Source organism: Netta rufina (genome assembly GCF_964035555.1).
Source record: "Netta rufina genome assembly, chromosome: 5".
NCBI classification, from domain to species: domain Eukaryota; kingdom Metazoa; phylum Chordata; class Aves; order Anseriformes; family Anatidae; genus Netta; species Netta rufina.
This window is the reverse complement of record NC_140128.1, coordinates 40,092,081-40,109,819: the sequence shown is the minus strand read 5'-3', so window position 1 is coordinate 40,109,819 and position 17,739 is coordinate 40,092,081. Positions and strand designations below refer to the sequence as shown.

Below are 17,739 nucleotides of genomic sequence, written 5' to 3'. Positions count from 1 at the left end.
GCCCCCCGCTCCGGGCTGCTGATTGGCCGCGGGGGCGAAGGCGGGATTTTTATCCCCCCTCCCCTCACTCTCCTCTTGGCTGTGCTCACGTGACGCGGCAAGATGGCGGCTGCCGCGGACGGTGAGGCGCGGGGCGGGGGGTGGCGGGCGCGGGCTCCCCCTCAGCGCTCCCCCCTCACCGCCGTCTCTTGCAGGCGCCGACCTGGAGGCCTCGCTGCTGAGCTTCGAGAAGCTGGACCGGGCTTCCCCGGACCTGTGGCCCGAGCAGCGTGAGTTTTGGGGGGCTGTGGAGGATTTGGGGTTGTGGGGAGCACTGCCCGCCCCGCTGACGGCCGCTCTCTGTCTTGCAGTGCCGGGAGTCGCCGAGTTCGCCGCCTCCTTCAAAAGTGTAAGCCGCCCGCTCCGGGTCTCCTCTGCTGCTGCCCGCCTCCTGGCCGAGCCTCCCCTCTGGAGCCTTGGGGGGGGGGAAGGAAGGGCTTTAAGCCTTAGGGAAGCCCCCTCTGGGTCCTCTCCTTGGTTTGTGTGTGTTACTGCCCTGCTTTAACCCCTAAAACGTCCAGGGGAAGATAGAAAACAAGGTTAAGCATTAAACTATCCCCACAGAGCTCCTGGAACCCTCATCTTTCCTGTCAGTTAAACTGGCCTTAACTTCTAGGTCAGACTTCCTTGTATGTTCCCAAAGATGCCCTGGTCTGAGCACAGTCTGTTTTCTGCTTCTTCTTTTTCTCTTCCAAACCAGCCCATTACGAGTTCTCCTCCCAAATGGATGGCTGAGCTGGAAAACGATGATATAGATATGTTAAAGGGTGAGTATGGGTGCTGGGGGGAGTAGGGTTGTCAAAGCAAGTGGGAATTCGGTCCTTACCAAAAAGAAGGGTTGAAGGGCTTGCTTCTGAACCCTTCCGGAGGTGTAGGGATCCTTCTGTGCTGCTCAACTTTTCTTTCAGAGTTTTTGTCCTGGATGCCTAACAGCTTGTGCTTTTATTATTTTTAGTTTTAATTTCATTATCCCATTAATTTACTTCACTTCTGAAAGCAAGAAACTCCTATCAGTGAGCCCTGTGGCCTCTGATCTCTAGCCCTTATATTTGCAGAATCTCCAGCTGAAGATGCTATCTTGTCAGTTACCTCAATTTTTTGTTACTTCTGTCATCTCCAGGAAAATATCCTTGCATCAAAGGCTGTCTGTTTTCTTCAAAACAAGCAAGAAAGAAATAGTTAAACCTGTGTAACATTATATGTTATGTTTCAGCTACTTCTCTTACTAGTATTTTACTATAGAAATACAGTAGGTGTCTCCTGTTGTTGAGAAGAGGCATAAGGGTGTGGTTTTTTTTTGGTAGACCTCAAATGATTAAGCTTGGTGAGCAGCTGAGATTTGTTGAGTGGCTTGTTGAATTGATGATATGTGAGTGTGTTTTCATTGTTGTACCTGAGATCTCCAGTAGAATGGTTGTTCGTAAGGCTGTATGAAAAGCTACAGAAAGGCTAGCTAGCATATGGATTTCCAGCGTATTACAGGCATTTGTAGTAATCTTCCTTGAGCTTGCTCTTCTTTCTCATATGAATTCCAGCTGAATTGTTCTGTGATAAAAATAGGACAAATTGCTTTTTATATGGCTATAACTTTTTGCTGGTTCTCATGTCTGAGTTGTAAGGATTAAAGAACACAGTCTGTGCAGTTCAAACAAATTGTAGAAAGTATTATTTGAATGCTCTGTGAAATAGTGAACATATAAACTGCCAGACTAGAGGTCTGTAAACAAGCCAGAGGTCTATAGACAGTGTTAAAAATTGTGGTTTTCTCTCTTTTTAGAGTTGGGGAGCCTCACTACAGCTAACCTGATGGAGAAGGTTCGTGGCCTGCAGAACTTGGCTTACCAGCTGGGGTTGGATGAATGTAAGTTCTATGCATGGATGTGACTGACTCTGTTGCAAATCTTCCCATTAAAACATTTGTTTGTGGTACACCTCTAGTTGGAAAAGGGTTGACAGATTTGGCAAATATCTCACAGTTGTGGAGGTACAGTAGGAGATCTGATGGGAAAGTGTGCTACCCTGAACAAGTCTACCCTGGGTGCAGTGAAGCCTAATGGGGTGCATTTAGAATTTCTTATCTTTGGGTTTTGACTTCTAGTTTGAATGTTAAGGTCTAGTAATGTGATAAGATAACACAGTAATTTGTGACCTTCAGAAACAGGGAGGGGGCACCTGCACAACAGAATGCCTACTGCTCCAGCTTACAGTCTACCTGTGTGGGGGAAAATATCTTAGTAGGAATTACCAGATATCACTTTGACTTACATTTGACTTAAATAAATCAGGTAACTTGCCTTCAGTTCCTGTACAGCTGCTGAAGGTATTTCTCTGAATATTTGTAGCAGTACTTTTGTGAATCTTTGTGTAATGCCTACACCTTGAAAATGGTGTGTAGGATTTTGCTAGCCATTAGTGCTCATGCTTCCTGTTTCTGTACTTGCTGTATTTTTTTATAGTCGGCTGTAGCAGGAGGTGCTGTCGCTGCATTCTAAAATTGACTTTCATCCCACTTAACCAACAACCATTTTTTATCAATTTTTTTGAAGCTGTTGCTTTCATAATCACATTTAGAACTGATGTTAACAGGTTGATCCAGCTTTGAAGATTTCAAGGGGATTGTGCTTCCTTTAAGCACTACCTGTGCATATTGACACATTTAACTTTCTTTGCTTAATTTTGGCCTTTCATAGACTTCAGCTGCAGTTACTCTTGTTCTATGCACAGAGCTTTGAAAGCTTACCAACTGTAAGCCTAGAATGCTTTGATGCTTTCTTATCAACAGGTCATTAAGACTGAACACACTCCATGCACTTAAAAGTTTATTTTACTTTCAGTGCTAATATATAAGATTGTAAGAAGCATTTAGGGGCGTAGAAGTTATACTTTAATGATGGAAATCTTAGTCAAATACAAAGACTGGGTGATTGGCTCTCCTAGTTAAGCTGTAGGCTTACACATCAAAGAGCTTTGCTATGCTAAATGGAGTTTAAGCAGAGTATAAGTTACATTAAGTGCACAAAGCTTAGAGATTTTTATGTTGCATTTATTTTTACTGAGAACAAATAAATACGAAAAGACCAAGTGAGGAAAAAACATTCGAGGTCTGAGATTTAAAACTGTTAGTCTATGGTAACTGAATTCTTGAATTTTTAAGGCTTATGAACGCTCTTTTCGTGTTTGTAACTAGTTGTCAATGAAGTCTACTTTCCTTTAACCTGTAATATACGTAATGCTTTGTAAGTCATAACATACGTTCATCTTAGGAAAATTTTCACAGAAAATGAAGTACTGAGTTTGAACAGGGCCTCTCAGGACCATTTTTTCCAATACTGTCTTTAAGTTTTCTCTTGAAGACTTAGGTAAGTGAGAAAACAAGAAATGTACAAAAGGTTCATTTATTAAAGTTAAGGGACTTGTGGTTTTGGTCCAGAGGTACATGATTTGATTATACCTTTGTACATTTAAATGCATTACTCCACGTTTTATGTGGCTGATCATTGAAACTGCTTATCGAAAACAGGATTAAAAAAACATGCTGACCCATCTCCTCTAGATGGCAGCATGAAGCTTCTCATAGAATTCTTGATACTTTTTAAAATTGTACAGTTTCAGTTATGATTTGAAGCTTCTTTTTCCCAAGACATGTTTTTGTGACACATTTCCTGTTGTAGTTACGTCATGAAGTCTGTTACTGAATCAGTTCACAGCACCCTTCTTGTAAATTTGTATTGTAGTTCATGAGGCAAAGTGATGTGGGACTGGGTACCTCTTCAAAAGCTTTCTTTATCAAGGCAGTATTCTGACATTAAAATTGAGATCTGAGCTGTGAATTTAACAAGATACGGTTTGAAATTAATAATTATATGCCTTTTTTTCTTAAATTCTGATGAACTATCTTAGTATTTTGCCAGGGATCAGTGGAAGGCTGATATACTCCTAATCATTTGGGTTATTTTACACATTCTTTAAAAATACTAGCACAGGCTTTTCAGTCTTTGGGAGCATCTTGAGTGGTGCAGCAGTTACTGGCAGTGAACATTACTGTCCACAGAACTATTTGGCAAGATAACTTAAAATACAGGATGCAAGTTATCAGGATCTGATGACATAGAGTTAACTCAGAAGAATGTTATGTCTACCTGCGCTGTCAAGAATTTTTCATTTGTGGTATAACTCTATAAGCTATATTTCTAGATAAATACAGGAAGAAAACAACTATATTGCATGCTGTGTCCATATCTACTGCATTTGTATAGGAATGGCTGAATACTACATGGATTCCACATTCTTATATGTAGTACCATTTGTCCCTAGCGTTTTGGCCATGGACTTCTCTGTGTCTCTTTTGCTATCCTGTGTTTCTCACAAATGTATGCTCTTTGTAACTAACTTTCCTCCTCTTTTTCCTATAGGCTTACCTTTACTTTCTATAACCCTGGCTATTTTGTTGAATGCCCCATGGTTTCTGTGAATCGAATTAAATTGTTAACATGACTTGGTTTCTCACTTGGGTGAAACTGAATAGACTTGCCATGCTTTGATTGTAACATAAAGTTCATCAAACAGCAACTAGAAACTTCAGAGGTGACCTTTTAATGTCAGAGGTCTTTGGATGCAGCGAATGTCATTTGAACTGGGATAATGCTAACAGAGCTTCCTGCAGTATTTTCTATGGGCATTTCAGCAGCTGAGCATCTTGCCCTCTGTTAAGATTCTGTGCAGTGTGGCATGCATCTGGACTACACTAGCTTTATTTGATATCACAACAGTATCAGAGTTAGGGATGATAATGTCACAATTTGAGAGAGATGTTTGCCACCTGAAATGGTTATGCAGTATTTGGTAATGCCAGTTCCCCCCCCCTCCTCTAAGGGAACAGTGACTTCTCTCTGAATAAGGTAGCTGTTTCTCCAATTCCTCCAGCTTCAGTAGTACCTAATAGATTGAGTTCATACTTGTGCAAAATCAATTGCTGACTTGGCTTTTTTCTTCATAGCTTAAAACGTTTGTTTGGCAGATACCTTGTAACCATCCTAAATTTGTTTTAAACAAATAAATGATGAGTGAGCATGTGTTTTGTCAGTTTCTGACTGTATGATCTCCCAAACATTGATTTCCCTTTTATAAGATACAGGCCATTAAACTACCTATTAAAGACGGACTGATCTTCCATAATTCAGAGCTTATTTGCACCACAGAATAAAGCATAATTTTCTTTATTTTTTTTGTTGTTGCTGTTTTGCCAAACTTTGGAACAAACCAATTTGTGAAAGGATAAAGTAGGTAGGATGGAGAATCAGAGAAAGCAGTGCATCTCTGAAGGAATGTGGCTGTCCACAGACTTCTGGAAAGCCCTGGTATGAATTTCCAATGTCTTTGGGTACCACTTGCTAGACTAGTTCAGAAGTCCTGTAGTGTGTATATATGCCCAGTATCACAGCCATGCTTCCTGTTTATAAAATCTCACTGATGCTAGAACATTTATCAGGCTGCTGTGCTGTCATAGTGTAGCTTCAGCAATGAAGTTCATTAGTACAAGACTTCCTGAAAAGCCTGGTCTTTTAAAGGCCTGATGTATTTGGGAAGGGGAAATAATGGTGCTTGTATGCAGCATCTGTCTTAAACATTAGAAAATTTGGCATAACTAACAGCACAAACATGAATGCCTCTTACAATTTCCTTACCAGCAGTGTTAGTCTACTCTTTTATATTAATTAGGTTTTTATTTGGAATTGAAGCTGTTTGTGCTTTTCTTCCAGTAAGATTAGGAATGTAAGAGACTATATTTTTCAATGTCAAATCCTCACACTTCAAGAGCAATGAGACAGTTCCTGAAAATATTCAGCCAAGTGTCTCCCATAGTTTTGTGTGCCATGGTTTTCACTGAGCTCTATCAACTTTGCTTCTATTTTCTTTTGTGCAATGCCTGTTTGTTTTCCATACGTGTTCAGCGTGTGTAAGCAAATTGGGTAGCTCGTGTACAGTGGAAGAGCTGCTTGATGCTGGCTGTCAGGGGCCCAGGAATTACACCTGGGTGCTGTGGGGGATGTCAGTCAGGATTAGTGATAAGCAGCCTGGGGGTTTTTAGCATGGAGGTGGACAACTGGTGCATTATGTGAAAAAGGTGTGTGAAACTGATGAATGCAGAAGAAGTGGGAATGGGGAACAACTCCTCACTTTTTCTCAAAGTATGGGAGCCAGAGAGAACAAAATGTCAGGATAAAATCAAGGAGGTTTCGCTGTCTGGTGTAGTCAAGAGCTCATTGCCTCTGAAGGTTGTGTGCCCAGAGTTATATTATTCAATAAGCGAGACAGATTATTGGATGATAAATCCATCAGGAGTGTCTGACCATAGAGAGGTCACCAGTGGTTTAGATAGAAATCTGGGAGATGTAAAAAGCTGGGAGAGATTACGAGGCAGGTTGGGCTAGGTGCTCACCCTGGTCTTATGCTCTTCTGTAGATATTTGCCATTGGCCTTTTGGAGATGAGATGGTGGGGTGGAATGACGTTTTTTTTTTTCCTTTTTTATAAGTTTAGTAATAGGCTGGACTGTAATGCGTGGTAGTTTAGCATCTGCTACCAGAAATCACTGAGGTGTCCGTATAATGGAGAGAACTTTCCAGAGACTGATGGAGATAGGAATGAGGAACAGCCACCCTGCTCCCAAGTTAAGCTGTCCTGGGCTGTGAATTGTAGCCCTCTGCAGCCTCACAAACCTCTGAAATTTCTGGAAAATCATACAGGGAGTCCCTCTGAACTGCAGGCTAGTTACAGATTGCCATTATTTCTCAGATTGGTTGTCTTCACTTTTTCATTTCTCTCAGATAAATGCTGTCATACGTGATCTCTTGCCTGCAAGTTGAGCTTTGTTGGAGGTTTGGAGGAGTAGAGCAGTTCCATCTCTTTCCTTGAACAGAATTTAACTGTGGCATGTTTTGAAACATTGACTTCTTAGTTCTGACTGATCCTTGCAGTCTGCCATTGACACGGATAATTTCAAAGCTATTACAGCTCTTCCCAACATGACTGAATGTGAATTCACTCATTGATGCTTTTTTTTTTTCCCCTTGATGTTGATCACAGGATAGGTGTAAGTCAGGGACTTGGAGACTGTCTTTGGTAGATTGAGCTTGTGTTATTTTTAAGCTTTAAAAAACAGGACAACACCTCATTTATCATTAAACTTGGACTTCGTGTAAGCTGTTGGATTAGAATGGAAGTAAGGAAAGGAGGGAGGACCATTTATCACCTTACTAAAACATCTCTTTCATTTTCTGTAATGGATCATCTTTTCAAGGAGTGTCTACATGTAGTACCAACACACATTGCATCAGGGTTGGACCAGATGATCTTGGAGGTTTTTTCCAATCAAAATGATTCTGTGAACTGTGTGCATTGTATGGATACACACGTTGCCTCTAGGCTCCATGCAAAACTAGTGGCATTGTACTCCAGAAGACTTGATGTTAATGATGTAATTGATCAAATTAAAAATATGTACTGACCGTTACTGCTCTTTGTTTAGTCCTGAGTCAATTAACACGGAGGCTTTTTTAATCTCAGAAGCCTTACTTTACATTTGCAAATGTGCCCCCACCTAGTGCAGTACAGTTACTAGTGTCTTTTCTAGTTGGCTAGTGCCTTTTCTAGACTGTGTGCGCACTTGTTTGTAACAGAATGTTTCAGATTCTTACATTTTCAGGAAACCAACAGATTAACAGGCATGTGTAAATAAAGAGGATTTTAATATTGAGGTGTCAGTGGGGAGTCTCTCTCATACAATCATTAAGGTTGGAAAAGACCTCCAAGTTCATCTGGTCCAACACCAATGTCACCTGCTAAACCATGTCCAACCTTTCCTTAAACACCCCAAGGGACGGTGACTCCACCACCTCCCTGGGCAACCCATTCCAATGCCTGGCTGCTCTTTGTGAGAAGAAATGTCTCCTCATTGCCAACCTGAACCTCCCCTGGCACAACTTGAGGCCATTCCCTGTTGTCCTATCACTAGTTACCTGTGAGAAGAGGCTGACCCCCAGCTCCCCACACCTTCTTTATAGGTAGCTGTAGGGAGCAATAAGGTCTCATGATATATTCTGGAATCTCTCATGTCAACCCATTTTGGTAAAAGCTGTATGTTGCCAGCTTTTGCTCCCTTTCTGCAGTCTGGGAAGTTGCACAGAAAGGGAACTGGTTCCTCACTGTTTCTTATTCACCAAAATGAGGATTTGGAATCTATCCAGAAGAGGAGGCTCTTTGCTGAACATGACTGTTTCCTTGGAGAAATAAGAAATGGTGGAGCTAGGGAAGGAAACCCAACTTGCAGAATGAAGGAGGAAGTGAAGGAGGATTGCGTGATGTGGATCCAAGACAGCAAGAGTCTTGGTGCCTGTGGTTAGGAAGATGCAGTAATGTTCTCAGTATCTTGACTGCTGACAAGAGTAAGGAGGATGCTCGCTTTCTCCTTGTTAAAAGCTGGCATTTCCAGAAGCATAGTGCTTCTTGAGCTAGTTGTGTCTGTATTCATCTAAAATGAGGAGGAAGAGAATGTGTTCTGGAATCATCTATATGGTTCCTAAGTATGTCAGACTCGGAAGAGGATATTTTATGCCAGGTCTAGTGCTCATTATGTCCCTAGGGTTAAAATACACAGTTTTTGTTGTCTTGATGTGGGCTATCCTGCTTAGGAGGGAAATGGTTTGAGATGCATGTGCTTTGATATGCCCCCATGTAATATTTCTGCTCTGTGAAGAATTTTCTTTGTAGCAACAGTTTTTCTTGGTCAGTTCCCTTACATTTTGCTGCCTTGCTGAATGAATTTTCATTGCATTTCAGCTTTGCCTGAAAGCATATTTCTCTCTTATTTTGTTATTTAGTACTGTGTTTGCAAGGACTTTGTGAAATAGTATATACGTCGTGCTTCAAAGCTTGAAGGCAGAGTTTTATAGCTGGACAATAAAATTATGTTCTTTGGACACTGGATTTCTGTAATATGCAGTTAGCATAAGGATTTACTTAGTTGAATTAGTAGACTTCTCCCAGAAAATGTCTCACATTATGGATGGTTCATCTGTGGGTTGGGAAGTGATCAGAGGGTATTTCTGGAACTATACGATCGATGGAAATGCTAATGCTTGGTTTTGTTTTCCTTACCAGGTATGTGCTTTCTGGAAAAATACAGAGTTAATACAGGCTGTTTTCGATTTACATTCATAGTAATTCTCAGTCATCACTTGGCTGTTTCAGAAAGGTGAAAAGACCACTTGGTATTGCTTAGGGTATTTATACAACCCTGTCACTGTAATGTCCAAGCTGCCATGATTTCCATGTGAAACCTTGGCCTTTCTCCTGATTCTCTTTATTTCCTCCTCCCACACCGTAGATCTGCTTCATTTTAATGCACAGTGATATGGTAAGAGGTACTCTGCATCTGCAGGGGGATGAGGAAATCACCTTTCCTTATACTGCTCGCTGGGTGGTTTATTTACTGGCAGGATTCTTCGTGGTGGAAGAGTGAGACATGAGACTGCCAGCCTGAGATTGGCACTCATACATGATCTGTGAATTGGCTAATTTTGACATGTAGGTAGTTAAGAAATGATTACAGTCAGAGGAGTCATGACCTCAACTTTTCATCATCTCCATTGGCTTGTGCCCCAGTTTGGAAGTGAGGAAGGTATAGGAAGTTTTAATTGTACCTGTGTGATTTATCCTCAGTCAGCTCTTTAATTTCTTCTGGCTGTCTGAGGTTTCCGACATGCTGTAAATTTCTCCAACTTTTTCATTATCTGCAATTTCTTTATGACTCATGAATCGGAGTGGAGAGAGAGTGTGGATTTACAGCAGAGATAAACATGTCCATAAAGTCTGTATCTGTGTCAGTAATTGTACTGCTGTCAGTGACTGTCCTGTTTTACAGGTCTCTCTTGGGAGAGGAACACGCTTTGCTACCAGTGTCAGAGAAGTGTTCGCTTTGATTTGCATTAACTTGCCAGGAGATTAGGTTGCAATGGTGAGGATGGAAATTGAGTCTGGACCTTGGCTGCTATTGTTTTTTTTAAATAAGTGGGTGTGCGGTTGCCCTCTATGTGCAGAAAAAAACCCAGCAGGTCCAGACTGTTCCTAAATACAGAACCAGGGAGATGCAGTCTACTGATGATATAAAATATGATATTAACCATATGCATAAATTGTGCATTCTTACCATAAAACAAATGCACTATCTAGGTAACTGTCATATCATTTAAAAAATGGAGAAAAAAAAAGCAACATTGCAGGGATCTTCAGGATGTTTTCTGTCTGCTTGTGAAGTAGAACAAATATTTCTCTAAGCTTCAAGAAATTTCTGCGTCTTAGCTTTCTTCTCCCTGCCTTATTGGGGAAAGTGCTATTGTGGACTTCGATGGAGGGTACTAATATAGCACCCGAATCTCCAGGCATTGATGGAGATGCCAGCTCACTGCAGGAGGAGGTATATGCTGGTGGAGCTTGAAGAGGAGAAAGTTCAGAAAACTCTCTTAAATATGTCAAAGTTAAAACTTCTGCAGTTTCTCTCTGCAGTTACTTTCTGTTTGATGTCTCTTGCTGATACTTGGATCAGTGTGTATTTACATGCTGTATGTAGAATCTTCTTTTGTTAATTATGTGGTTTGGGTGGGATTCTTTGTCTATGATTTACTAACTTCTGTTAACATTAAATATGCAATTTTCTCTTAGAATTAATTTTAAAAATTGAAAGTGACTATGAAAACCCAAAGTCCATTATGTCAGGTATGTGCAGCTCACTGATATTTTACTAAGTCTTCTGGACATGATTTTTGGAAGGGAGATCGTAATAAACAGTATCTGTGATTGTGCAAATAGTTTTTGACTATTTGCTGTTGCATAGACGTAGGAGCATTAGAAATGTTAAGATAACATCTGCCTTTGCATGGCTGTTAATCCTGAAGCTTAATGTTGGAAATACAAAGTGAAGCTTTTTGAGTGTTTGACAATGTCCATCTAGGTCTAGTAACTGGGTTTCCAAAGTTATGTGTAAGGACCATATGCTAAGTGGCCAAATATCTGGCAGATAACTGCTGTTAAAACTCCTCTTGATCTTAATGGATGGTGCTCAGTACAACAGCAGTTCTCCATAAAAGCTGAGTTACTCTGCTCTGCTTTTTACCAGATCTTTATTGAAATGTCTGTGATGTTTCTTTCCTTTCCCTCTCCTTGTTTATGTTCCCAGTCGCTGTTTGTGTAGGTGATTGATTTTTGTAAAACAAAGGTACTTCATCCACTACTTCATACTACTTGCCTTAATTTTAATTATTTGATGGATGGATCCTTAATTTTACATTGATGGAGTGAAGGTTGATACAGATACTTCCACCAGTTAGGAGAAAGAAGCCTTTGCAGTGTTAGTGGGGAGGAAGAGATCTGATTAATCTGGAGACCAGCTGAACAAACATACTTCTTCAAAAACTTTGTGCTCATTCACCAGATCTGTCACCATTAGTTTTCAGAATGATTCTTAGTATGTTTATCACAGTAGTAATTTGTGCTTTGTGAGGACATCTGGAGTATTAGTGTTGGTCAGCCAAGCAGTTGAGGATGATGTTCAGCTACCAGGGTGACTGTGCAGCCTCCATTCGTGGAGATCTTCCAGGCTTCACTGAATAAAGCCTTGAGTGATGCAGTCTGACCCCATCATTGGCTCTGCTTTGAGTAGGAGACCTCCTGAGCCCTTGTATCCAAAATCATCCAGTGATCTGATGATTCTCCGATGTAAGATCTTTTCTAGGAGTAAGTTAACTCAAAGCCTGCATTCCCCAACATCACCTGAACACAGCACCAGGCAGTTGGTTCAGCTCAGCAGCTTCGAGCAGGAGATCTCAGGTGGGACTCTTCTGGTGTGCCTCCACATGAGCAGCCTGCTTAGGAGCAAGAAACCTAAGGATTTTTTTTATCAAAGTGGTGGCTTTCAGACTTTTGGGGGATGAGAAATGGTCTTTCAAATATTTCCATCCACAGAGTGGATTATGTCTGGGCAACTGAGGCTGGGGAACCTATTTTTCTTTAGGTGGAGGTACAGTGCATTCAGTATCACTCTTTAAGCAGAGGAAGAGAATGATCCTCCATGTACACAAAGGTTCTTGTGTGTCTCAGCTCAAATGAACAGCGAAACCAACATCACTTGTGTAGACAAGCAGGGGGGTCAATGGGGCTTGACTGAAGAGCTTTTAGCCACAAAAGTAAGGGAATGGGCTGTCACATTAAAGCATTTCTACCTGCCACATGCTTGGCACAGAAAGAAACATGACTACAAACAAAATGTTCTTACATTATACTGTCAGAAGCCTATTTTTTGCTACTCTCATTCTGACAGGATAACTTGTAGACTACTGTCAGTGGAGGAATTGAAGATGGGGAAAAGTTTGATCAAGCATAAGGTTATGTGCATTTTTCCATTATGGTTTAAGAAACACAAAAATGCCATACAAATCTTGGGAGATGCTCTGGCAGGGACTTTAAAACCTTTGCAACTGCTCTGTATCTATTATTTAAATTTCTTTTGCCTTTTCTTCCTTAATCCAATTATGTTTTTCTACTGCTTCCATGTTAATAGAACATTTCCTCTGTATTAACAGATAATTGAATTATTATCCCTGTATTGCTTCTGAAATGTTTTCCTGTAAATTTTGACTTCTGGCAGGAGTGAAAGCTACTTCCTTCCATACTGGGCAATTTTCTTCCACACTATGGTAGTTGGGCCTATTTGCTGCATGGTTGCAGCTGATCCTAGTGAAAATCTCACCAGGACGTGACTTTGGGGATCTTTGTTTAGTTTCTGGAATGGCCGCTGTTCTGCTTGGCCTTTTTATTTGCCTTCTCACATGCCCCTATTTCTACAACTGTACGGTGGAGTTCATGGTAACTTTCTTTTGCAAGACAGTGGAAACAGAATTAAAAACAACAACAACAAAAAAAAAAACAGCATATGAAGCCTGTGTCATTACATATTCTATTCTGTATGCTGTTCTCTATCATCCCCTGCTTGCTCCTATTAAATGCCACAGGAAGGCATGATTAGCATATTGTGTCTTTACTAGAAGTACAATGAGAATGTGATAATGAAACAGAGCCTACTCTCAAGTGTGCTTTGGCCTGGAGCCTAAGTAAGGTACCTAAGAAAAACAACCCTATTTCTAGCCGTTTGCAGACATCATATATAAAAATATTTATATTTGCAAGCTGCATAAAGGTTAAAAATGATTAGCATAACAGTTAGTCTGTACTAATACCAGGCATTATTTACCTGTTTGTGGTACATTGACCTACCTCGGAGGCAGTGGAGTTGCTCAGTATGTAAGGATCAGTCCTGCTGTTTAGTTCTGCCAGCGTTTGAGCAATGAGAAAGAAAATATGCTGTACTTGTGGAATAGGCTGGGATGTTGGTGGGGTATTGCTCCGTTCCTGTCCAGTTTCCTCTGGTTTGGATCAGGTGATAATATGTACGAGGCTATGTGAAAATCCTCCTAGCGTTTTATTGTTTTAGTGAGGGTTTCAGTAGTTCTGAGCTTGAAGTCTTCTTCTGCAGGATATATCAGGGACTTCCCTCTTGCATCACCAGGAAACACTGTGAACATCCCCTGCGTGTAGTGTTGCTAGACCATGTCTGATAGTGTCTGTCTCTTATTGCCTCATTAGCTTGTGAGCATTAGAACAAGATAAAAATGCCCTAAAGCCTCTTATCTGATGATTGTCGTAACCTTCTGAGTGCCATTAGTTTAAGTTTGCAATCAAACGCTTCCCTGGAGTATAAGGAGCGCTGATTAAACCTGAAGTGTCCCGGGGGGCTTTTACAGCTGTCGTGGGGGTGGTGGCTGCCCCTCTCCGAAAGGGGAAGGGGGGCTGCAGGTCCCAGTGGGGCAGCCGCTCCGCAGACCTCCACGTGGCTGCCCCAGCTGTTCCGCTTTGCCTAATGAATTGTTTTACAAGGAGAGGCTGGATATTGTCATCACAAGCTGCCTTCCCCGGGGACCCAAGCCAGCCTGATAATGACTAATGTTAGTGATAGTAATTGAAGTGTGATGGCTCTCCAGGGACTCGCACACGCGTCGAGCTGTCAGGCACTTGTGGCTGGTGCAGTCCCGTGAATACCCCCGAAATGCCTTTTAATTGCTTGACTTTCATAACTAGTTCCCATATATCTCCTGCAGAAATACACATTTTATGGGGGGAGGGAAAAGAAACGGAGGACTCTGCTCAGACTCTCACTTTACACATCGAGTTTATTGCCCTGATGCCTTGCGGATGAGGATGGCTGCGTGTTCTTGTTCCTCTCCAGTCGCAGTGTGAGCCTATAGCTCTGCACAGGTGTGTACAACTGATTTCACCTGAACGTACCTTTTCTTTTATGTCTCGGTCCCATCCTCTCTTACATTGATCTTCACTCATGGAGGTTGTACTTGGTTAAAAAAGGACACAATTTTATTTCAAAAAAATAAAAGGATCACTGGTGTTAATAGTGTGGAAATAATGCTGGCTATTTGTAGTTTGTTAGGCATCAAAACAAAGGAGTAAGATAGAAAAACAATCTTGTAATAACCTAGTGTATCTGTGTGTCTTGATTTTATGGCCATGAGCTTTTGGGGTTTAGGACAGAGAGCAGACCAACCTACATAAACCAGTGAAAAATTTCTGATAATTTTCTCCTCTAGAAATTCATTATTGAAGATAGTAGGTTTGAGACAAAATATAGTAATGTAGTAAAATATAGTAATAAATATATATATATCTCAGTGGGCTCGAGATAGAAATAGCTGGAGGGGGGAACTGTGTCCCTCACTGCCAGGATAGCAGCTTCTGTTTTTTCAGCCTTTTTTTTTTTTAGCACTGTGTTGAGGTAGGCAGATGAAGCCCATTGGGTCAGAGGAATGTTCTCTGCCAGAAGTAACAGATCACAACATGACATCAGTTCAGGAAACAAGTTCTAAGAGGAACATAAGGATTGCCACCATCAGACCAGTGCCCTTGCAGTATTCTGTCCCCTGACCACAGGCTGCAGCCATGTGAAGACCTGCTCGTTGTTCTGCACAGCCGCAGAGGAGCACAAAGAGAGGTTTCTTCCCAACCCTGCCAACAGTGGTTGGTGCACTCCCTGAAATGTGAAGCTTCTAGAGCTTCATCTGTTAGCAAATATATCTGTTCTGACATTATTAGGTAGTCCTTTTTCAGGATCTTGTTAAATGTAACAGGATAATGCAATATGATTTTTAATTAAAGAGCTAATAATTGCTTGAAAGCTTACTGATTTTTTTGCAGCTATATCCATTAGTCTAATAATGTAAGACATAATCTCCTTGTAAAACTTGATTTGCTTTTATTTCATCTTACGAGTTTTTTTAGACTAACTTCATTATTTTTCCTCTTTTTTTTTTTGGTATTAATTCCTATACAATTTATTCTCATTAAAGAGATTTAACTTCACTGGTTATAAGAAAAAATACCAAACTTCTCCTCTGTGATTTCATTGTATCTAGCGTGATACTGTTGCACTGGACTGAGAACTCTTGTGGCTTTGATCCTTTCAAGGCTGGTCTTTTCTAAGAGCCTGTAGAGTGAAAATAACAGGTCTCCTGTGTTTTGGTGCTGGCTGGGACAGCGGAAGAACATCTGTGCCTTGAGGAAGCTGTGATGAACGAATGGATTTATTCACAGAGCTGAATGACAAAGGAGAGGAGATAAGAACAGTGAGACCTCGACAGTTCTTTTGCACGTTCTCTTTAGGAATGAAATAGGAAATGGAAAACACTTTCCCCGTTAGGGTTGTTGAGGGTGCTCAGAAGTGTGTATTTACCAGACACATAGCAATCACACAATACTGGGAGATCCTTCTCAAGTTCCACCTGACAGCTGGGCTGTTTGCAGTAGACTATCTTTTGTGTATACTCCTGGTTGCTGGGCTAGTTCTCTATCAAATATGAATCCAGCAGATTATATTCCCATTTTTTACCATGAAAGTGAAGCTGGAATATTACTTTTGGGCAATCTGATAGAGACTCTAAAACCTCGTTAGAGTGGTGAGGCGATTCCTGTCTCTTTCTCTTTTTCCTGAGTTTACATGGATTAGGTTAGAGATAACGGACTTTTAAGAAGAGTCATATTAGGGAATGAAGTGGCAGATTATGGTCATGCCTGCAAGGTATGAAGAGAAACTAAAGATGCTTACAACAGTTCTTCCAAAGGATAAAATAGCTGAAGGTAGATTTTTTTTTGACAGGATCATCATGCGACAGTGGAGCAGATGTTTAAGGTCAGAAAATAAGGCAGGAATGTGCCGGGAGGGGAAGGGAATGAACTGAACTTCTTGGTGCCAACTCTTTTTTTGGTTTAAGATCTGTTTTTAGAAGACCCAACTCGGCCCAAGTCAGTGTGAAGAACTTTGGTAAATTCAGGACAAGTTAAAATAAGTCATACTAATTCTTTCCATCCACTTGATGAATTTTAAGTGGTGACGGTGACGTTATTACTCTTGCTTGCCTGTTATTCTTTAGGTGTAGCAACCTCTGGTTTCAGGTCTGTGGGCAGTCTTCTGAAAAGACTGATTTCAAGACAGCATTTCTGTTTGGGTTTTAGAACATCCTAAAAATGGCATTCTAGGAAATGCAGCCTGAAAGTGAAACCCAATCTGAAATGTGGGAAAGAAGTACAGTTTAGAAGGTCAAATGAAACCATTTTGATCATGTGGCTAGGGGGCTTTGAATTAATTTCTTGTCTGAATTCCCTTGTTTTAAAACTGTTTTTTAGGGGAAAAAAAAAAATCCTGTCTTCATAAAATGAATTAATAGTGTTGGAGAATTCACTACATGCCTCTTTTATAAACTGCTACCTATCGCCTGCTTCCCTATTAAAAATACAACCCAATTCAAATGTAAATTTATCTGGGTGCTAAGACATTTTGAATTGTCTCCATCTGTACAGGAAGGTTTTGTTGTGTCTTTTTGAGCTCTAACTGGAGATCAAAAAAGGGTGCTTAATGCCATTGCCAGCGGAGTAAACATACTACCTCTTCTCATCATATTCATTGCAAGTTTGTTCTTCACCTCCCCCTTCCAGTGAAGTGCTTGCTCTTAGAAATTTATTTTAGTAATAAAACATTACTTTATACATCCCCATGAAAGCATGTTTGAAGGCTGTTTGTGGATTTTTTTTTTGAAAGTGTTCAAGAGCTTGTTCCCTGAGCACACTGCAAACTCTTATCATGGTAAGTCTGAATTAACACACAGAAAGTTAGGCTCATAAATTTCAGTGTTAACTCAAGCTCTTAGGATATGGCAACAGACTTGTGGTTGGTATGCTCTGCTTCAGATATCTGTCCCCAAATGCTGCGTATTGTTGGTTGGTTCTGAAAAAAAATGGGTGGCTTTATTCTTTCAGAAATGTTATTGTTACAGAAATCTTTGCTCACAATGAGGAGAGAATAAAGATGCATTTACTGCTCTTCAGAGTTGTAAGTCTTGACAGTAAAGCTAAATGAGATGGTTCAGTTACTTTCCTATGATTTATCTGATGGCTTTTTACTGTAATTGGAGAGATGGGAATAAGGAACTCCATACTGTGTAAGCGGAGATTTTCCGTTATTAATTTAATTTTGAGGAGATATATTTATTTATTAGCTGCTACAGCACAAACACAAGAATGTAGATAATGG

At 40.7% G+C, this 17,739-nt stretch overlaps 1 protein-coding gene across 2 annotated transcripts in view; it reads left to right on the top strand.

The window, feature by feature from the left end:
* Nucleotides 1-79: 79 nt before the first annotated feature.
* The window catches only part of LIN52 (lin-52 DREAM MuvB core complex component), a 55,261-nt gene continuing 37,601 nt past the window's right edge, over nt 80-17,739 (top strand). For both annotated transcript variants that reach the window (XM_084287763.1, XM_084287764.1), the window contains exons 1-5: nt 80-121; nt 195-269; nt 351-388; nt 740-806; nt 1,817-1,900. In XM_084287763.1, coding sequence (XP_084143889.1) covers nt 103-121; nt 195-269; nt 351-388; nt 740-806; nt 1,817-1,900 — 283 coding nt within the window. In that variant the 5' untranslated portion in view covers nt 80-102. The remainder of the gene's footprint in view (nt 122-194; nt 270-350; nt 389-739; nt 807-1,816; nt 1,901-17,739) is intronic.